At 42.3% G+C, this 23,308-nt stretch overlaps 2 protein-coding genes across 8 annotated transcripts in view; one reads left to right on the forward strand and one right to left on the reverse strand.

Moving 5' to 3' along the window:
* dcaf1 (ddb1 and cul4 associated factor 1) overlaps window positions 1-7,751 on the reverse strand; it is a 50,544-nt gene extending 42,793 nt beyond the window's left edge. For 3 of the 6 annotated variants that reach the window (XR_013197399.1, XR_013197398.1, XM_077217591.1), the window contains exons 1-3: window positions 7,562-7,734; window positions 6,360-6,480; window positions 2,186-2,262 (exon numbers count right to left, since the gene is read on the reverse strand). Coding sequence is in view for 4 of the 6 variants with exons in the window: in XM_077217591.1 (XP_077073706.1) it covers window positions 2,186-2,262; window positions 6,360-6,475 (193 nt within the window). In the remaining 2 variants the exon portion in view is untranslated. Of the gene's footprint in view, window positions 1-2,185; window positions 2,263-6,359; window positions 6,481-7,561 lie in introns of all 6 variants that reach the window. The other 3 variants (XM_077217593.1, XM_077217592.1, XM_077217590.1) reach the window with 3 other exon arrangements.
* Window positions 7,752-20,408: 12,657 nt separating this feature from the next.
* Window positions 20,409-23,308, forward strand: part of LOC143724545 (zinc-binding protein A33-like) — a 145,569-nt gene continuing 142,669 nt past the window's right edge. Inside the window, exons 1-2 of one of the 2 annotated variants that reach the window (XM_077217686.1) lie at window positions 20,409-21,086; window positions 23,041-23,136. In XM_077217686.1, coding sequence (XP_077073801.1) covers window positions 20,691-21,086; window positions 23,041-23,136 — 492 coding nt within the window. In that variant the 5' untranslated portion in view covers window positions 20,409-20,690. The remainder of the gene's footprint in view (window positions 21,087-23,040; window positions 23,137-23,308) is intronic. The other variant, XR_013197403.1, reaches the window with a different exon arrangement.

Consider the following 23,308-nt stretch of genomic DNA (forward strand, 5'->3'; position numbering starts at 1 on the left):
TTCCACAATGTCAAAGCAACGCAGCTTAACCCAAAACACAAGCTCAGGCATGCACTTCGGTCCATACAAACTCCGCTGTTCTGCGCTCTAGCCAGAGAACACTCCCGTTGCAGTTAGCCGTCGGTTCTATTTCTAGCATGCAGGCATTTTCCGCGTGGCTCGAGCCGCGCCTGAGACGCGTGTTTCACACAGGCAGTGTGCAAACTCCAACCTGTTAACATGGGAGCTGAAATAAAAACGTACATGCCACACAGCTGAGACGCTCACGCCATGCAGCCAGTGAGTCGCCGGCCTTATTCAAGCGCGAGTGAGAACCGTTTCGCGGGGGATCCCAGGTGTGCAAAAAAAAAAAAAAAACGAATATTCGAATGTCAAATTTTCAAATCGAATACCAACCCACTGAACGAATATTCGAATATTCTGGTCCAGCCCTATAAAATAGCAACGGTATCAGTTTCAATACCGTCATTACCGGCACTTATATATAATATATAAATATCATTTTTTCAATGCCTAAAAATGCTTATGTAGTTGTCATCAAGTGACAGTGTGGAGGAGAGAGAGAGAGAGAGAGAGAGGCGGTAAATACTGACGAGGCAATTTGTAAATGTTACAATAAAAAAGGTGACCGCGAGAGATGGAAACACCTCTAACCTAATGTCGCATCTCCGAAACAACCACCCACTCACTGCTGCGAAGATGCATTTTGCCCCGAGTTCATTAAATAAGCGCATTCGTTTATATTTGTTAAAATATTATAATGTAATTTTTTTTTACGTTGATAATGAAAACTGAACAGCACGAGTAAGATGGGATGCTTCGGGAGTCAGACATTGACCACTTAATTACGTTTCATTTTGTAAAAGGCATTTCTTTAAAGTGAATCTCGTTTTGTATAAATTGTATCTTAATTTTAATTAAAAAAAATTATCAACCAATAATAAATAAGAATCAAATATAGCATATAGCAACATAATCATGACATGATCGTGCGCTGGCGCGCCGCTGTCACTTGCATTGAAATCTCATCATAAATTAACCGAAACTCAGTGTATGTCTCACATATATCTAAATAAAGCTTGAAATTTCTTTAAACGAAACTATTCAAAACTAAAAGAAATAGGCTAGCCTACTCTCTGATTATGGAATCCGTGATGTGCATTTCTCTCTATCGTTCACTATGGAGATGGCGATTCGTCAATTTCTCTAAACGAAACAATTCAAAAGGAAAAGAAATATAGGCAGCATACTCTCTGATTAATCCATGATGTGCATTTCTCTCTATAGGCGCGTTCACTACGGAGATATCAATCGTCAATTTCTTTAAACGAAACATTTCAAAACGAAAAGAAAAAGGCTAGCCTATACCTTCTGATTATGTAATCCATGATTTGCATTTCTCTCTATATATGCGCGTTCACTAGGAGATGGCGATCGTCAACTTAATCTTTGCAGCACTGACAGAAAAGTTGTATTAATAAAAATCAATGGACGCGTGTCACCGGATTTACAAATGCACTTCTTGCTTGTTAATTTATTTTAAATTAATTAATAAAATGAATACAATTGTCATAATGAAAATAATTAAATATTATTAATTGTCCCATTTTTGCTCATTTATAAATAGTATTTATATCTACCACCCCCTCAGCACCTGGGTTAAACAATTATTTGGCGCCACCATATTATAACGGCCCACGTATTAAAAATAGTCGAGTCTAAATAGGGCTACGGCTCATAATTACATTTAATGCCGTCAGCCGGGATCAGACACAACATGCACGGGTTGGCCTTGATTTTTTTTTGTGTGTTTTTTTATGCCCGATCTGGTATTCAGTTTCTGAACGGTGTAGGCACAAGCCAACAGTTTGGTGACGCTGTCTGAGCCTTATGTCATAATTTTTAATTAGTCACGGTAATACCGTATACCCCGGTAAAATAGGGAGGAGGTTTGACGGTATCAAAATTTGGATACCGCCCAAGCCTAGTGTGCGTTTGTGTTAGAGAGATAGAGTGTGTGTGTGTGCGCGTGTGTGTGTTTGTGTGTGAGAGTGCGTGTGAGTGCGTGCGTGTGTGCGTGCGTGTGTGTGAGTGTGAGTGTGTGTGCGTGCGTGTGTGAGTGTGTGTGTGAGAGTGTGTGTGCGCGTGCGTGTGTGAGTGTGAGTGTGTGTGTGTGCGTGATCACCTGGATGGCGGTCATCAAACGGGTCCGGATCTGCTTTATGATACTCCTCCGTCTCCCGCTCCACCAGATCCGAGATCCTGCAGGATCACACGAGCATGAACACATCACTCATACATCAACATTCATATGGAGTGGCATTCAGGAATTAATTATCTTTTTGCTCTTAATCGATTAGTTATTGAACATATAAAAACATATTAAACAGAAGTTCATGACAGATAATTCGTTAAAATGCATTTACATTCATTTGTTTACTGGACATTACCAAGAAGGAATTCACACTTTTCGCAGCACAGTCTCCGTGTGAACACGTCATGTCTGGTTAAATATTAATGTGTGGGGGAAAAGCTGCACATTACGAAACATGTATCAATCCAGCACACCGTGATCCGTGTTGGGTCACCAAATACTCTAAATCCCACATCAGCCTCGATCAGCTGGACAGAGATTAATTAATAATATAAAACTGAAAACATTATTCTTCATCTGACCAAAGTATTTACATTACAACATACATTTTAATGTTAAACGGTACATTTTGATGTTAAATTTTATTGCATTTGTAATTTAATAAAATTTAACTAATATTTGTTTAAATACAATTGTGTTCAAGTCTTATGCGTTTGGAACGACATGAGGGAGCAAATGCAAATTAATTAATTTTAAAAAAGTATTGTTTAGGTGAACCATAGCTTTAATTAGACACATTTACTTCATAGACTTCTTTAATCTGACGTCTCCAGATCTCGGTTCGTTTAGTGATCGATGATACTGGTTTTTATAACCGATACTGATTATTTGCATGTTTATGTTCCATGATAAATGGTATGGTAGCTGGTATTTATCTGTTTTATTTCTGTTTTTGACTATTATAACTTCACTGAACTGAACAAACCGTTTAACACTATTTCAATACTGTAATTTCACTTATTTCTACATAAAAAAATAGAGTGCAAAGGAGTGCAGTCGCAAAAGTGTCTTTGAATAACAGGTAAAGAAAAAAAACACATTTAATTCAAAAAATAATAAAAAAGCATAAACATTCTAAACCACCTGAATAAAAAACATTGCTACTTTAATGTAGAACTCAGTTACATCATTTAATTTATAACAGCAGTGATATTAATAACAGAAGGCAAAATACATTTACAAAAGTCTAATGTTTTCAAATGGAGAAAAAATGACAGGAGAATCAACTTTAAAAAAAAGACAGTAATTAATAACGTGGTAATGCATTACACAGCCGACACGGACCATGATGCACCACAGTATTCATCGATACGCTTATGGCTATAGTGGTGTTGTGGAATAGGGCTGCACAATATATCGAAATATCGTAAATGTATATATCGTGATATGCATATCTCAACAGCTTGCAATAATATGAGTCATGAAAAAAGACAGAGAAAATCACTCGCTGCTCTTGGCTGAATAACTTTTTTAGCTTTAATAATAATCAGTATATATTTAATTCATACAGTGAAAACTAAGAAAGATTTTATTTTTTTATTACATTTGATTATTCACGTTCAGTTGTTAAATAAACCTGATGTAGGATACCCTGAAACCCCGAAGCCCGTGGTTTACACTGATGTTAGAATAACACTTTCAGAAGCTGTCGGGATGTTCTCCTGTCAAAAAAAGAATGTGAATATTTTTAAAATCTATTTTAAAGATAATTTAAGTTTATTTTACACACTTTAAGCATTATCGTATCGCATTTCGCATTATTTAATTATCTTATTTTCTTCAATATCGTGCGGCCCTGTTGTGGAACGGTCTCTGTAAGGTTGTAGTTCTGGGTCTAGCGGTGCAACGGTTCATCGCTGATCCGTTCGGATCAATATCTTTGGTTCGGCACACGCGGATTGATTTATGAAAAAAAGAAATTTGTGCGCATGTTGGGTCATGGCGAGCGGAGGAACGGAGGAGCTTGAACGCCCCGCGTCATTTAAACCCCCTATGGGAGCATTTTGGCTTCCCTGTCAAATATAATGAAGGAAAGAGGTTAGAGGATAAAACCGTGACGGTGAGTAGGCACTGTGGCACAAGAAAGCCACGCATTTGAAGCGGCATCACTGACAGGAGTGAAAACAAAGGCTGCTCAGGTCCGCGGCGTTTAAGCAGCCCCTTGTTGCACAATCAGACCGGGCGAAAGCCGTCACAAACGCTATCGTGTGTTTATAGGTGCAGACATGAGGCCATATTCGGTTGTGCAAAACGAGGGCTTCAAGGAAGATGATGTGCCTTCATATGGTGCACTTTAAGTTGTTTTTTATTAATGGTCATTGGTCCATGTTCAAATAGGGCCAAATGATTTCAGCGATGCGGAAAGCGCGGACGGAATCGCGGAATTGGCAAATTAACGCGGAATCTACCGTTAATGCGGAATCTACAGTTAATGCGGAATCTACCGTTAATGCGGAATCTACCGTTAATGCGGAATCTACCGTTAATGCGGAATCTACCGTTTATGCGGAATCTACCGTTTATGCGGAATCTACCGTTTATGCGGAATCTACCGTTAATGCGGAATCTACCGTTTATGCGGAATCTACCGTTTATGCGGAATCTACCGTTTATGCGGAATCTACCGTTTATGCGGAATCTACCGTTTATGCGGAATCTACCGTTTATGCGGAATCTACCGTTAATGCGGAATCTACCGTTTATGCGGAATCTACCGTTAATGCGGAATCTACCGTTTATGCGGAATCTACCGTTTATGCGGAATCTACCGTTAATGCGGAATCTACCGTTAATGCGGAATCTACCGTTAATGCGGAATCTACCGTTAATGCGGAATCTACCGTTAATGCGGAATCTACCGTTTATGCGGAATCTACCGTTTATGCGGAATCTACCGTTTATGCGGAATCTACCGTTTATGCGGAATCTACCGTTTATGCGGAATCTACCGTTAATGCGGAATCTACCGTTTATGCGGAATCTACCGTTAATGCGGAATCTACCGTTTATGCGGAATCTACCGTTTATGCGGAATCTACCGTTAATGCGGAATCTACCGTTTATGCGGAATCTACCGTTAATGCGGAATCTACCGTTTATGCGGAATCTACCGTTAATGCGGAATCTACCGTTTATGCGGAATCTACCGTTTATGCGGAATCTACCGTTTATGCGGAATCTACCGTTTATGCGGAATTTCGTGGAATTTTACATATTTGGAATGAAATTCTGTTTTTGTGTGGGAGAAGAATGTATGTCTGGGGAAAATGCAGACCGGGGGAAGCAAATATGGGCGACACAACCTCTCCCGTCATTTCAGCTGCCCCTCCCCCTTCAACACAACGAAAGCATGGCGAAGTGGCGCTCCACGGCTCTGCTTTCGTCGGCGAAAAAGTTAAGGAAACCTGACGCGTCAGTACCGAGGCGAGCAGTTCCCACGTGACTGTTATGCAGTGTTTCCCACACATAGACTAATTCGTGGCGGTGCGCCACAGAATCAACACTGGCCGCCACATATTGCGTTTCGTTATTCATTTTTTAACGCTATTTCAAACACGCAGCGTATTCTTTCAGTTGCATTTCCTTTCCCTGCTCTCCCTCCGTCGCTGTCACTCACGCGTCTCTCTCACACACACACACACTGCGCGGGTGAGACCGAGTGTGTCCGAGAGCGCGCTCGACAGTGCGCGAGAGAGAGACTGAGTGTGACTATTATTTAAACTTAAACTAATATAATGTATTTTACTGGACAGTTTACAGCTCATAATCATTAATATGTTGTTGTTACCTGAAGTACTTCGAGTGCAGTGTTTGCATCATGCAGTAAATGTGATGTTTGTTACCTCAATAAATTTAAGGTCATTCCTGTTTTATGTGTGTACATTTTAATCATTAACATTAAAAGCACACTTTAATTTGCTAAAATTAAAACGGAAAAAACGGAATTTGGAAAAAAATAAAACGGATTTCATAGGGCCCTATTTAAAGGAAGGAGTAATGCCTTTTTATGTTGCACTTTAAGTTGTTTTTCATGAATTATGTTAAAAAGAAGATATTATGCCTTGTGCACTTTAAGTTGATTTTTTTTTTTTTTTTTTTTGCTGATCCGAAAAATGATCTGATCCGTGACTCTGATCCGAGAAACGATCTGAACCGTGAGTTTTGTGATCAGTTGCACCCTATCTGGGTCTCAGGAGTTTCTCACTTGGTCAGGATGTTGAGCAGTTCGCTGGATCCCGCTTGCTGTTCTCTCTCCCACTGCTCGAGTAAAGCACTGAGCTCCGCTTTAGAGTCCACACCGCCTCCATCAGCAGACGCCATCAGCCCTGAGACACACACACACACACACACACACACATCAGTGCTTCTGTGCACAACCACTCCTGATGTTCATGTCATTCACCACTACAGCTCCCAAAACATTAATCCATAAATAAACACAAACAAAAATCATTCAGACACCAGTTATAAGATTTCACTAGTGTGTGCAGGACACTATACCTTGTTTATGTAAGTGAGGAGAGCAAAATAAAGTAAACAGACACATTATACCCAAAAATTCTTCATACAGTGACTAGCAGTGAAACTTATAAAAATTTGGGACCAAAAATGATTGGGACACTTTGAGCTGATCATGTTTTGCTGAAGTGTTTTTTCTTTAATTGCTAATGCAGCTTTTTACACCACAGACTGAACAACATGAAGCATTGCTTGGTTAAACTGGTATTATCTAATTGTGTAGTTAAATTTAACAGCTGACAGATATTCAACATAATTCATGTGTGAGAGTCTAACAAAACCGGTGAAATATCAACTGAGTTCATAGCTTTGATAACTTGATTACCATTTTCTAAACTATAGCGAATAAACTGTGATAATGTGAGAAATGTTGAGGGTGCCTGAATGAATTTTGGTTTGACTGTATATGAGTAAAACATGAAAAAGGATGATTACTATATCAACAGTAAGGCCATCAAGGCCAACAACATCATGGATGTAATAGAACTTCTGATCAGAAATAAGAATTATAATGTTGAATCAAGAGTTTCTTAGTCAGTGTTGCCACTAATATCGCTGTGCCTGTTATAAAACTGAATACATCAATCAATAGATGAAAATATCAATACATTTATTCATCACGTGTATTAGTGTCAGTTGAACTTGAATCCAGCAGAAACACCTGCTAATATGAACTGAACGCCTCTTTACAATAAATTACCCGCTCATTCGTTAAAGAAACACGTAGCTAGTTCGTTTATCCAGTGTATAAATATATAAAGTATATAAATATATAGTGTTTACAGAGCGACCACGCGTGTATCCCGCACACACTGATCTGACATGTGAACTGAACACAACACTGAGGTAAACAGTGCTTATAACGTGTTTTGGCGCGCGAGGACTCACCTTCAGCGCGCGCGCATACACCGCCTCAGACTCGCTAACGGAATCACCTCACGAACACACGACACGCGTCACGGACTGTTATAAACACATGAATAGTGTCGCGTAAGAGCTCATGTCACTCGTGTCTGCCTTTAGCAATGTGCTGCAACTTTATGATGGCGATCTCTAAACGCGTCATCACCCGGCGACGACAGGGAGACGTCGATGACGTCAGACGCACGCTTTTTGCCACTAGGGAACATAGGGAAGAGAGTATGGACTTTACTATTTGTTGTCTATATTTGCTCAAGTTTTTTATACTATGTGTTGGACAATTGTCATGTTTATTATTTGTAATGTGATTGCCATTTAATTTAAGAAAGAAGAGCGTTTGACAATAATAATAATGATAATTGTTGTTGTTAATGTTTTAATAAAAAAACAAGAGAGTTTTGACTCTCTTGATAAAGAATAAAAAAAGAAAAAAATAATAAAACATGTGAAGTAATTCCTACATAATATAGTTTCCACTTTTACTGGAACAATTTGTGACGATATTCACTGTAAAAGTGCATGACAAATACATCGTTTTAAGATACTGCGTAATATCTATTTAACTAGCTCCCAAATCGCTCCTTTTGTTTATGTTTTCAATTTATACGTATTCTGTAAAACTGAGGAAGACACTGCTCCATTTATTTTTTGATTGTAATAAGATACAATCTTTAAGTTGTTATGCAGCATATCGCTGTTTATAAAATGTATCTGAAAACATATGTATTTCTTTATTATTCTGACAGTAACCATGCTGTTAGGCTAATTTTGAATTCCTTTGTTTTGCTTTATATTAATCGCAGCTAAAGAGTAGTTCCTGTCAGTCCCCTGTAGTTCCCGCTGTGTCCACAGGGGGCGCGAGAGAGTGATCAGTGTGTTATTACTCATCTCACACTCCAGGAGGCGCTGAAGAGCACATCACCTTTCACTTGTCCCGTGATGAACAGATGAAATAAACTTATTAAGGATGTCCACTCAGACTTATGGTCACCTATACTCACATAATAACCTCTCACTTCTTCTTAGTATGACCTGAAACATTTGAGGACCATCCCAGAAAGCCCGACCCAGTGTTTTGTGATCGACAGTGTCAAAACCAGCTCTGATATTTTGCCTTTTTCTGTATTGAGTAGCCTACTGTACTGTACTGTACTGTATCATTTATTATCTCTATGAGCGCTGATACGGTTTGACCAGACTGAAAACTGTCGAACCATTCGAGTTAAAGCTGTTTGAAAACAAGTTTTTCAATGATCTTGTCTCTATAGTTGTGTCAGATTTCACACACACACACACACACACACACACACACACACACACACACACACACACACACACACACACACACACACACAGACACTCGCTCACTCTCACACACACACACACACACACACACACACACACACACACACACACACACACACAGACACTCGCTCACTCTCACACCACATACACACACACACACACTCACGCCCTGCCATACAGACTCAGGTGGAAAAGCAGCAGTGCAGTGGTATAATGGCAATTTACATTGAAATCTTTCATTAGGGCCTACAGATTTAGTTTCCAAACAAACCATATGGGTGACCCATTGAACCTGGTAAAAAATATCATCCGTTTACCATCTTGACTGGAAAACGCGATTTTCATTGTCAATTTTCCGTTTATTTTTGTTAATTTGAGTAAACTTTCACATTGGTTTTAAATTAGTGTGCACATCCTACGCTGTAAGGATTGGGGATCAGCTGGAAATAGTGACATCTCCTGGTTTGATTTAGTATTAACATAATCTGAACGCAATCTTTACATTACTTACTTTTCAGATTTTAAAAAAATTGATAATCCGAGAGGTCCAGTGGCCCGTATTTAAATATATTTTATTTTAAAGATCTGAGTTCAACCTCTAATGCATGAATTATTTTTTTTAACTTAAAAAAAATATTAAATCTTATTTTCTGGAAGATCTAAGATAACAGATTAATAAAATAAATGAGGGAATTAGGAATTAGGAAAATTAAGAGGGAACTGGTAGTGGTGTAGTACTCGAGACCGGTCTCGAGACCAATTTCTGCTTTCTCGGACTCGTCTCGGACTTGTTCCTTCTAAGACTCGGTCTTGACTCGGACTCGTCCCCATAACTAGTTATGGGGGAATAAAGTTTTAAAAGATACTGAGTGTATTGAGTGTATTGTCAAAATATTTAAAATTGGGAAATATTGGGAAATGTTATAAAGTAGCTAAGCCTACTAATTTAGACATGCCACTAGAACATTTTTAATTTGCTCTGCATGTCCTAACTATGATAAAAAAAGTCAGGGTGGTGTTGATGACAGAGCAGCACTGTTGAAGCATTTTAGAAAAATAGCCAGAAGATGATGCATGTGGTAGGGATTTTTTTAATGATAGTAAAAGCATAGTCCATATTAAGACGTTAAGACTGCTCCTCTAAACAATTCCCAGTCTAGTTTAGTCTGTAGGCCTAACTGTTGATTATTAACTGGGCTGATATTAAATCATGAATATCAAAACTGACATGTCGAGACAAAATCTCGACTCGGACTTGCTTCCTCAAAGACTCGGTCTTGACTGGGACTCGACTGTTTTTGAAAAACAACGGACTCGGTCTCGACTCGGACTTGCTTCCTCAAAGACTCGGTCTCGACTCGGACTCGACCCCTCAAAGACTCGGTCTCGACTCGGACTCGACCCCTCAAAGAATCGGTCTCGACTCGGACTCGACCCCTCAAAGAATCGGACTCGACCCCTCAAAGACTCGGTCTTGACTCGGACTCGACCCCTCAAAGACTCGGTCTCGACTCGCACTCGACCCCTCAAAGACTCGGTCTCGACTCGGACTCTACCCCTCAAAGACTCGGTCTCGACTCGGACTCGACCCCTCAAAGACTCGGTCTCGACTCGGACTCGACCCCTCAAAGAAACGGACTCGACCCCTCAAAGACTCTGTCTCGACTCGGACTCGACCCCTCAAAGAATCGGACTCGACCCCTCAAAGACTCGGTCTCGACTCGGACTCGACCCCTCAAAGAAACGGACTCGACCCCTCAAAGACTCGGTCTCGACTCGGACTCGACCCCTCAAAGAAACAGACTCGACCCCTCAAAGACTCTGTCTCGACTCGGACTCGACCCCTCAAAGAATCGGACTCGACCCCTCAAAGACTCGGTCTTGACTCGGACTCGACCCCTCAAAGACTCGGTCTTGACTCGGACTCGACCCCTCAAAGACTCGGTCTCGACTCGGACTCGACCCCTCAAAGACTCGGTCTCGACTCGGACTCGACTCGGACTCGACCCCTCAAAGACTCGGTCTTGACTCGGACTCGACCCCTCAAAGACTCGGTCTCGACTCGGACTCGACCCCTCAAAGAATCGGTCTCGACTCGGACTCGACCCCTCAAAGAATCGGACTCGACCCCTCAAAGACTCGGTCTTGACTCGGACTCGACCCCTCAAAGACTCGGTCTCGACTCGGACTCGACCCCTCAAAGACTCGGTCTCGACTCGGACTCGACCCCTCAAAGAATCGGACTCGACCCCTCAAAGACTCGGTTTCGACTCGGACTCGACCCCTCAAAGACTCGTTCTCGACTCGGACTCGACCCCTCAAAGACTCGTTCTCGACTCGGACTCGACCCCTCAAAGACTCGGTCTTGACTCGGACTCGACCCCTCAAAGACTCGGTCTCGACTCGGACTCGACCCCTCAAAGACTCGGTCTCGACTCGAACTCGACCCCTCAAAGACTCGGTCTCGACTCGGACTCGACCCCTCAAAGAATCGGACTCGACCCCTCAAAGACTCGGTTTCGACTCGGACTCGACCCCTCAAAGACTCGTTCTCGACTCGGACTCGACCCCTCAAAGACTCGTTCTCGACTCGGACTCGACCCCTCAAAGACTCGGTCTTGACTCGGACTCGACCCCTCAAAGAATCGGACTCGACCCCTCAAAGACTCGTTCTCGACTCGGACTCGACCCCTCAAAGACTCGGTCTCGACTCGGACTCGACCCCTCAAAGACTCGGTCTCGACTCGGACTCGACCCCTCAAAGAATCGGACTCGACCCCTCAAAGACTCGGTTTCGACTCGGACTCGACCCCTCAAAGACTCGTTCTCGACTCGGACTCGACCCCTCAAAGACTCGTTCTCGACTCGGACTCGACCCCTCAAAGACTCGGTCTCGACTCGGACTCGACCCCTCAAAGACTCGTTCTCGACTCGGACTCGACCCCTCAAAGACTCGTTCTCGACTCGGACTCGACCCCTCAAAGACTCGGTCTTGACTCGGACTCGACCCCTCAAAGACTCGGTCTCGACTCGGACTCGACCCCTCAAAGACTCGGTCTCGACTCGGACTCGACCCCTCAAAGACTCGGTCTCGACTCGGACTCGACCCCTCAAAGAATCGGACTCGACCCCTCAAAGACTCGGTTTCGACTCGGACTCGACCCCTCAAAGACTCGTTCTCGACTCGGACTCGACCCCTCAAAGACTCGTTCTCGACTCGGACTCGACCCCTCAAAGACTCGGTCTCGACTCGGACTCGACCCCTCAAAGAATCGGACTCGACCCCTCAAAGACTCGTTCTCGACTCGGACTCGACCCCTCAAAGACTCGTTCTCGACTCGGACTCGACCCCTCAAAGACTCGTTCTCGACTCGGACTCGACCCCTCAAAGACTCGGTCTTGACTCGGACTCGGCATTGGCGGTCTCGTCCCCATCACTAGGAACTGGCACTCTTTTCAATTGAAAATGTGTTTAAAATATTTAATTATGGCATTTGGCCACTTCAAATATGTCTTAACAAGTAACAAGTATTTAATTTGACTAAAACTTTTTTGTCAGTCCATATCAAACAGTGGTAGTTTTCTTTTTAAAAACACTGTAGACCCTGTTTGCACTGTTCACTTTCTCACTCTGTGTGAAATGTCAAGAAGCAGTTGGCAGTGCTTGTGAAGCAGAGGAGGGCATCAAACTTCCTGCATTTAGCTTTCGGGTGCCTTTGCAGCCTGGTACCATGAACCTGCCCTTCTTCTCACTCATGATGAGAAGACTTTGCCTCATACTCATTTGAAATCCCACCAGTGGGCCGGCCTCTTTTCTTCTCCAGACTTTTCCCAGATTTCCCAGAGTCCCTGTGCAATGTAGGATTTGAATGCATACAACCGCATGACCTCAGCATTTGACAGGTCATTGCATTTACAATCCCGTTTGTACAGCAACCAGCAGGTCACCACAATCATGTCTAGAAAGTGAAAAACCAGACGGTGATACCACTTTTTAGATCTAATTTTGGATCCTGTATAGGGCTGTAAGAGAGTCGAGGAGGTCAACCCCTCCCATGTGCTGATTATGTCTCTTACAACAGCCGGACAGGGGACATCAATGACCGCCTTACTTCTTCTGTCCCATCGCTGGACATGAGTGACTGGGTGTGCTCCCACATAATCACTCAGTAGGGTCACTGAGCGGTTGTCATACCACTTGACTGCATGCAAAGTGGTATCGCCAACAAATGCTGTCTTTTCTTGGAAAGACCCTCGGCCAGATCTTTTCAGCTCAGCATCAGAAACCATGTTGCTGCCTGGTAATCTATTGGAGCGAACAGTCCCAAGACAGTGCACCCCTAGACGAGCCGGCTCCAGTTGTAGTGGGACACTGGTGAACTGGCTCGTGTTGCTGGCAGTCCAAACAAGGACATGTACAAGACAGTGCCCAAGAACTGCTCCAGTTCGGATGTGGTTAGGTTTAATGGCTTGTTAGGATTAACCTGTGCTGCATACAAATTTAACTGCTCTACAATATGCAAAGTATATCATCAGAGTAGAATGTCTTAAAGTACTGATAAGGGGATAAGATGTCATCAGCTTGTGGAAGGCTGCCTTGCCAATCAGGGTATGCAGGGAAACTAGAATCATGTCTGGTTTTCCACCTTGGTTGCTGAGGGACATCCTCACCATCATCATTCTCAGATTCATCTTCTTCTTCACTTCTCTCATTATTGTTTACTTCATCACCTAGAAAAAGAGAACATTTATGGTTGACTGAATTGCAAATTGTGACATGGATAGAATTGCCTTACTTTCCTCCAATATCTACGCTTTCTGAAATCCTATTTCCTTCCTTCAGGAGTTACTGTATATACAATTTGAAAATGCCTTTTATTCAGAATTTACTAAATATAAGATAGGGCTTTAAACACTTTTTTTTCTGCCTCTCAAACCTCTTTCTGGGGTCCATTCTTCATCACTGCCACTTCCCTCAAGCTCACTGTCCTCACTACAAAATCCATTGTTGGGTATGATTCTGACAAAAAGCTCCTTTCTACCATAAAATGTCCCTGCGTCCATTTTCCTGTAAACATCGGTGCAGAAAACAAAGCCAAAACACTGATTTTGGCCTTCAAGAAAGTCACATGTCTGCCATTAGCATTGATACTGCACTGAACACTAGCCTGTAAAAGTACAATTAAATCATTATTAATTTTTATTATTATTATATTGTGCACAAATACATGTAATCATATGTGATAACATCCAAACATATTGTCAGCGAAGACCTCCTTGAGAAGTACCCCTTATCGCACAATGATGCCCTGAGGCAACGAAAAGAAAAACTGAAAAATTTCTGAACATGCTATATTAAAAAAAGTGAATAAAACCGGACAAAATGCTTCTCTACACCTTCATGCACACATATATATTTTGTATGTACAGTTCATGTCATGTTAAATAAGATTACTAAAGCAAATAATCGCACCTTCTTCTCACACCATGTGCTCCTGTGACCACATGTCAGAAAAATAAGTCCCGCCTTCAAATGATGCTTGCTAGTGAATCCCACACCTTATTGGACCGTTCCATAATAATCATTTGACCACTTTGATTGATGCAATTATTTATAGAAACATGTATTGGAAATGTGGCTTAAGAAAACTTTCCGTTGCCTGAGAGCAACGCTATGCAGTATTCAATTCAATTCAATTCAATTCAATTCAAATTTATTTGTATAGCGCTTTTCACAATACACATTGTCTCAAAGCAGCTTTACAGAAAGTACATTTCGGAAATGTACATAGAAAAATACAGTTAGTTAATCATGTATTAATTTATGGCATAACATATCGCCGGCGTCGAGTCTTCTCTTCACAGGCGTCGAGTCGTCTCTTCACAGGCGTCGAGTCGTCTCTTCACAGGCGTTGGGGCATCTGAAGTCTCCGTGAGAGGCTGGATACAAACTGGAGCTGACGAACGCTATTTACCTCGGGACTAGCGTCCCGAGATAACAGCAGAAAGGCAGATGGGAAATAATTAGCATAGCTGATGTTCATAATGTTAATGCATTCGAACTGATTCAGCAGTAGTATTAAAGGTTAAGCATTAAGTGAATGCTTGGTTAAAGAGATGCGTCTTTAATCTAGTTTTAAACTGGGACAGCGAGTCAGAGCCTCGAACAATATCAGGAAGGCTATTCCAGAGTTTAGGAGCTAAATGTGAGAACGCCCTTCCTCCTTTAGTGGACTTAGATATCCTAGGAATGACCAGAAGCCTCGAATTTAGTTATCTTAAAGAGCGCGATGGATTGTATGGCGATAGAAGGTCTGTTAAATACACAGGAGCTAAACCATTTAGGGCTTTATAGGTCAGTAGGAATACTTTGTAATTGATACGTAACTTAATAGGTAACCAGTGTAGAGATGATAAAATAGGTGTTATATGATCATATTTTCTTGATCTAGTAAGAACTCTAGCGGCTGCATTTTGCACTAACTGTAGCTTGTTTATTGAGGATGCAGGACAGCCAGCTAATAAAGCATTACAGTAATCTAGTCTCGAGGTCATGAATGCATGAACTAACTTTTCTGCATCAGAAACAGATAGCATGTTACGTAGCTTAGCAATGTTTCTAAGGTGGAAAAAGGCTGTTCTTGTAATATATGAAATATGATTTTCGAAAGTCAAGTTGCGGTCTAGTATAACACCCAGGTCTTTTACTGTAGAGGATAAAGTAACAGGACATCCTTCTAAATTAAAGTTGTATTGTAAGGGATTTTGTGGGTAGTTTTTTGGACCAATAAGTAGTACCTCCGTTTTATCTGAATTTAATAGCAGGAAATTACACGTCATCCAGCATTTTATATCATTTAGACACTCTGTCAATTTAGATAAGTTAGTGTTTTCATCTGGTCGTGATGAGATATATAATTGAGTGTCATCAGCATAACAGTGGAAATTAATTCCATGTTTTCTTATAATATTACCAAGTGGCAGCATATATATTGAGAATAGCAGAGGGCCTAACACCGATCCTTGCGGCACTCCATAGTCTACTGACGTTATCTTCGATTTTTCCCCATTTAAACAGACAAAATGGTAACGGTCTGATAAGTACGATCTAAACCAGCTTAATGCCTGTCCCTGAACACCAGTGTAGTTTTGTAGTCGATCCAAGAGTATTTTATGATCGATAGTGTCGAACGCAGCGCTAAGATCGAGTAGAACTAGTATTGAGATACAGCCTTGGTCAGAAGCTAAAAGTAAATCATTTGTAATTTTAACTAGCGCAGTTTCTGTGCTATGATGCGGTCTGAATCCTGACTGGAATTTTTCATAGATATCATTTTCTTGTAAGAAAGAGCACAATTGAGCGGACACAACTTTTTCTAGTATTTTAGACATAAATGGAAGATTTGAGATGGGTCTGTAATTTGCTAAGTTATGTGGATCTAATTGCGGTTTCTTAATGAGAGGTTGTATTACTGCCAGCTTGAATATTTTTGGAACATGACCTAAAGATAAAGACGAGTTAATAATATTAAGAAGAGGCTCTTCCACTACAGGTAACACTTCTTTCAGTAGTTTAGTGGGTATTGGATCTAATAAACATGTTGTTGGTTTAGATGCAATGATAAGTTTATTTAGCTCTTCCTGTCCTATAGTTGTAAAGCGGTGTAGTTGTTCTAGAGGGGCCATAATTGAGGCTGAATCATAAGACATCATAGAGGATTTTATATTTACAATTGTGTTTCGGATGCTTTCTATTTTCTCATTGAAGTAATTCATAAAATCATTACTACTATACTGTAGCGGAATATTTTGCTCTGGTGATGTCTGTATATTTGTTAGTCTAGCCACGGTGTTGAATAAAAACCTTGGATTATTTTGGTTATTTTCTATTAGTTTGCGGAGATGCTCAGCCCTGGCTGCTTTTAGAGCCTTTTTATAACGTGACATACTGTCTTTCCACGCAATTCTAAAGACCTCTAAATTAGTTTGTTTACATTTACGCTCTACGTTACGAGTTTCTCTCTTGATTGCATGCGTAGCACTGTTGTACCATGGTGCTTTAGTTTTCTCTCTAACCTTTTTTAATCTAATTGGTGCAACAATATCTAGTGTACTAGAGAAAATGCTGCTCAAACTGCTAGTCATTTCCTCTAGTTCATCTGTTTGTTTGGGTTCACTGAGCAGCTGAGATAGATCAGGTAAGCTATTTGAGAATCTATCTATAGTGGTTGGAAGGATTGTTCTGCCTGGTCGTGACAACATGACAAATTTCAGCAGTACGTATTACGCAAGATACCATGTAATGATCAGTGAGATCATCACTTTGCGGTATAATATTTATATCAGTTGGATTAGTTCCATATGATATAATTAAATCTAGTGTATGATTTAGACGATGAGTGGGACCACTGACGTTTTGCGTGACCCCAAAGGAGTTTAACAAATCTGTAAACGCAGTCCCTAACGCATCATTTTTATTATCTACGTGTATGTTAAAGTCTCCAACAATTATTGCTTTATCGACATTGACCAATAGATCTGAGAGAAAGTATACAAACTCTAGTCATATGGTGTGTAACGTCTTGGAGATGTTGTCCGACAGAACAGCCGCTCCGATTCTGCTGGGGTGCAGGCCATCAGCACGGTAGAGCCTAGGTCGCTCCCAGAACAGATTCCAATTATTTACAAAGAGCAGTTTCTGTTCATTACACCATGACATTAACCATTCATTTAGAGCAAATAATCTACTGAACCTTTCTTGTCCTAGTCGGTACGTGGGAAGCGGTCCAGACACGATGATCGTTGCTTCAGGCGATGTGCTGCGAACCGTCTCGATCAGGCTTCTGTAGTCCTTCTTCAGAACCTCCGTCTGCCGCAGCCTGATGTCGTTCGTCCCCGCGTGTAGCACCACAGCTCCGACGCGCTCGTCACCGTTCAGGATCTCGGGAATCTGTGCAGCGACATGCAGTAGAGGGTTAAGTGATTGTTAGGCTGCACAAATTAGGTCAGTCAGAACAGGGAACACTTCCTATAACACCCGATGTACTCATTACATCATAAGAAGATTAGTCTACGCTAATATTAGTCTCTCTGTTTATCTCGAGGTTTACAGAACTCAGCCAGATCCAGGCCGTATCCAGATCAGATGGTGGGACCTGAGCCTAGACACGACTACAACGCATGATGTAGTCAGCCAGATCCGGGCCGTATCCAGATCAGATGGTGGACCTGAGCCTAGACACCACCACAACGCATGATGTACTCAGTCGGATCCAGGCCGTATCCAGATCAGATGGTGGGCCTGCGCCTAGACACGACCACTACGCATGATGTACTCAGCCGGATCCAGGCCGTATCCAGATCAGATGGTGGGCCTGTGCCTAGACACGACCACAGCGCATGATGTAGTCAGCCGGATCCGGGCCGTATCCAGATCAGATGGTGGACCTGAGCCTAGACACGACCACAATGCATGATGTAGTCAGCCGGATCCGGGCCGTATCCAGATCAGATCGTGGACTGCGCCTATACACGACCACAATGCATGATGCAGTCAGCCGGATCCGGGCCATATCCAGATCAGATGGTGGACCTGCGCCTAGACATGACTACAACGCATGATGTAGTCAGTCGGATCCGGGTCGTATCCAGATCAGATGGTGGACCTGAGCCTAGACACGACAACAACGCATGATGTAGTCAGCCGGATCCGGGCCGTATCCAGATCAGATGGTGGACCTGCGCCTAGACACGACCACAACGCATGATGTAGTCAGCCGGATCCAGGCCGTATCCAGATCAGATGGTGGACCTGCGCCTAGACACAACTACAACTCATGATGTAGTCAGTCGGATCCGGGCCATATCCAGATCAGATGGTGGACCTGCGTCTAGACACGACTACAACGCATGATGTAGTCAGTCGGATCCAGGCCGTATCCAAATCGGATGGTGGACCTGCGCCTAGACACGACCACAACACATGATGTAATCAGCCGGATCCAGGCCGTATCCAGATCAGATGGTGGACCTGCGCCTAGACACGACTACAACGCATGATGTAGTCAGTCGGATCCAGGCCGTATCCAGATCAGATGGTGGACCTGAGCCTAGACACGACAACAACGCATCCCTGGAGTGCCAGCAGAGATTGTGTCAACTAGACTCTCCCCTGTGAAGGCCTCATCGACACGACAGCCATCGGCGCTGATCCTCAACAAACCTGTCTCCATACTGGCGTGACTCTGATCTTCAACCAGATAAACTGGATAATATTCTGAATGTTCCATTCCAATCTGACTTCTGACCTGTAATGCTGTCTGAATCATAATCATACACTGTTCGTCCGTTGGCCAGAGGAGAACTGAGTGACTGAGACTGGTTTCTGACAACGTTTTTTTTCTCCATTCTGTCACTGATGGAGTTTTGGTTCCTTGCCAATGTCATGCTTATTTGGGGACACTTAAACAAACTTTGTTGCATTAATTTCCTGTTATCAATGTAAGATGCTTTGATACAAGCTGTTTTGTAAAAAATGCTATATACACTGAACAAAATTATAAATGCAACACTTTTGTTTTCTCCTGGTTTTGCCCATGCATTTTATTGATGGCATTTTGAATGCACAGAGATACCGTGATGAGATCCTGAGGCCCATTGTTGTGCCATTCATCCACGACCGTCACCTTATGTTTCAGCATGATAATGCACGGCCCCATGTTGGAGGATCTGTACACAATTCCTGGAAGCTGAAAACATCCCAGCGTGTTCCAGGTCCTGCCGGTATCCAGCAACTTCACACAGCCATTGAAGAGGAGTGGACCAACATTACACAGGCAACAAAGCAACAACCTGATCAACTCTATGCGAAGGAGATGTGTCACTGCCTGAGGCAAATGCTGGTCACACCAGATACTGACTGGTTTTCGGGTATGGTGTGATGGAGTCTATGCTTTTAACAGCCTGAGTTTTCCTGGTTGTATTTTTGTGTTGTTTCAAAGTCTCCTGTTAAGATTGTAAATACACCGTTCTTTTCCACTTTAACCTCAGTTTTTGTTTCATTCTTTTAACACCCAATTCCTCAAACAGTAAAATCTGACCCCATTTTAACTTTTGTAACTCAACTTAATTGGCTGATAAGTTACAACTTGACTATATATCATGGGCTATTTGGTATTATTTCACACTGTATCCTGTATTCAGTGTTAGTTTGTAAGATGTCTGTCTTGTTTTGACTACGTTTCCCATGGTTCTTTGTATTTGTCAAGTGTGGGGGTGGTGAAATGAGTGAGGACTCAGGTGCAGAGTTGATGGGCTTTATTTTAATAATAAAAATAAAACAAAATACAAACAAAACTACCCCAAGGGGGAAACCAAGACAGACTTGACTTGACTTTACAGCAGGGAAACACACAGTGTATTTACGACATACATATGACAACGAACCAGCACAGGACTGAACACACAAGGGGAATAAATAGGTTAAGATTTTGAGAATACCTGTTTGACCTGTTTCAACACACCAACTTGATCAGAAGCTCCACCCTCTTACAACACTAACCAGGAAGTGACTGACTTGTTATTTCTCTTTTCTGCCATACTGACTTTGTCTCGACAAAAGCAATAAAGGATCAGTGATCAGTGGAGTACGAAGGGAAAAACTTTACAGAACAATTTGAGAAGTTTGTTTCTCAACAAGTTTTTTACTGATCTTTGTGATTCTCATGGTGATTCATTTTTGAAATCGTCGTTCAGAAAGTGAAAGTAAAGTAAAGTTTAGATTGCTGTTAAAATGGCTTCAGCAGCTGAAGATGATTATATTTGTCCTGTGTGCTGTGAAATCTACAGGGCTCCTGTTCTTTTATCTTGTAGTCACAGTTTCTGTAAAGAGTGTCTTCAACAGTTCTGGAGAACCAAGACATCTCAGGAGTGTCCTGTCTGCAGGAGAAGATCCTCAAAAGATCCTCCTCCAGTTAATCTTGCGTTAAAAAACTTGTGTGAGTCGTTCCTGAAGGAGAGAAATGAGAGGCGTTCATCAGGGTCTGAGGAGATCTGCAGTTTACACAGTGAGAAACTCAAACTCTTCTGTCTGGAGGACAAACAGCCTGTGTGTTTAGTGTGCAGAGATTCAAAACAACATGACAATCATAAATTCAGACCCATCAGTGAAGTGGTTTCAACATATAAGGTAAGACAAATGTTTCTTGATTCACATGTAAAGAAACATAACGGGTCATGCACGCAAATCGTTCCAGTTACTTATGTAACCTTGGTCCTGATAAGCAAATATCTGTGTGCGCATAGTTCCTCCTTCGATTGAGCTAAAAGCAGTCAATCATTGAGATAATTCAGGATTCAAACTCCCGTATGTCTCAGGGGGAAGAGGGCCGCATCCACGCATTTGGTAAAAGTGTGCGGAGCAAGAGACAGTCCAAATGGCAGGACTGTATTATTTTGGTAAGCCCCCCTTTCAAACGTGAATCTCAATAACTGTGATAAGGGGCTATCTGGATATGAAAATATGCGTCCTCCAGATCCACTGATTAAAACCAATGAGATCTGTGAGAAAATTGTTTCAAAGTTAGCATTCTGAAAGGGCGTTTTATCAGAGCGCGTTCAGAGATCTCAAATCGAGGATGAGGCCATGCTTCTTAGGAACGAGGAAGAAGCGTCTGTAAAAGCCTGACTCGCTGTGGGCCGTGGGAACTTCCTCCACAGTGCTATTCACTAGCAGAGCTTGTACTTCAGCTCGGAGGACGTGAGCGTCGATGTCCTGGACTGAAGTGCTACTCACACGCATGAAGCAGGAGGGCCTGCGAGAGACCTGGAGCGAGTAACTCCGTTTGATTATTTCTAAAACCCAATTTGACATGCCGGTAAAAGCTTCTCGAGCCTGGCTTGAAGAATCGCAGCTGGGGTGGGGTATCTTGGGGGCTGATGCTTGCAATAGGATAATGAAGAGGAGGAATACTCTTTGCAAAAGGGTTCGTTTTTTATTTGAAGTGGCGCATGATCTGCGACGACTTCTGGGCCGCTGTAAAACGCCCAGGGAAGCGTCCACTGCAGAACCGAACAGACCCGAGGGAGAGACGGGAAGTCGAGGAGGGCTGTCTTGTCTTGCTCTCCATCAGGTTCGGCCAAAGGTGGTCCACCAAAATGGCCATGGCACGACAAATCGCTTGGGCTGTAGATTTAGTGGCACGCAGGGCAAGGTCGGTCACAGCTCTTTGAAGGCCGCCGGGTCAAGACTAGTTTCATCCATAGTGCAGAGAAGGTTGACCTGGTAGACTTGAAGGATCTAGTTCATCACGGCTTAGAGGGAGGGGCAGCTTTAGACAGAGATGTGCGGATGGTCTCTCCCAATGGGGGAAGCTTGGTGTACCCTTTTTCCTCCGCACCGTCAAACAAGTTCAGGGCAGACGCAGAGGAATAGTGGACGCGTGATGAGTAGGGAGCGCGCCATGACTTATTCAGTTCTTCATGGGCTTCTGGGAGAGACAATAGTGTCATCAAAGTACTCCTCAGAGCCGCCAAATGAACCCATGCCACTCTCTCCAGATGAGGGAAGCAGGGGAGTCCTGCAGGAGCAACAAATGTCGCTCAAATTTGCTTTTTTAATAGTGAAATTTTCTCTTGAAGAGTTGCCGGATAGCCGTTAATCCGCTGCTTGAGGCTTGTTTCAATGGCGAGCAGAAAGGCTCCTATCTTCTTCTCTTTGGAGACAGTGAGGAGATGATCTTTGCGTTTGAAGGAGAAATCACGTCTGATGAAAATAGTTTTCAGCGCAACTTAAATATGCAGTCGGCCCGTCCGTTTTTTTCCAATTTAGACCAGTTGAACTACATAAGAAATGCAGTTTCATAGATTTGAGGAATTAATAACTACGGGGGCAAATACATTTTCACGCCGGCCCAGTTGGTATTGGATAACTTTTTTGTTTCAATAAATAGCATTGTTATTTACAAACTGTACTTTGTGTTTACTCAAGTTGCCTTTGTTTTATGATAGGTTTTAATTTCTGAATCAATTTAGTATTGATTTAGTGGGGGGAAATACTTTTTCACTGAATTATATGATCATATCGCTGTTTTGTCTTCTCTTCACTGTAATCTGGAGTTTTATGTATTTTTGTTCAATTCTAGGAGGAGCTCAATGCAGCACTGAAGTCCTTACACGAGAAACTTCAACACAATGAAGAAATGAAAAGAGAGTTTGAGAAAACAGTTCAACACATCAAGGTGAGGAAACAGAAACGAGAGTCATTTTCATTACAGCTGTTGGACACTATATACAGTTATGATTTGATATAATGTATTCCAGTTTATTATTTCTGTAAATGAATAGCAGCAATCTGCCTCTGGATCTGCTTTATGTCAGGTATCCGAGTTTATCTATGATATTAATGATGTA

Source organism: Siphateles boraxobius, unplaced genomic scaffold (assembly GCF_051911475.1).
Source record: "Siphateles boraxobius isolate OS27281-9 unplaced genomic scaffold, OSU_SipBor_1 75, whole genome shotgun sequence".
Taxonomy (NCBI): Eukaryota; Metazoa; Chordata; class Actinopteri; order Cypriniformes; family Leuciscidae; genus Siphateles; species Siphateles boraxobius.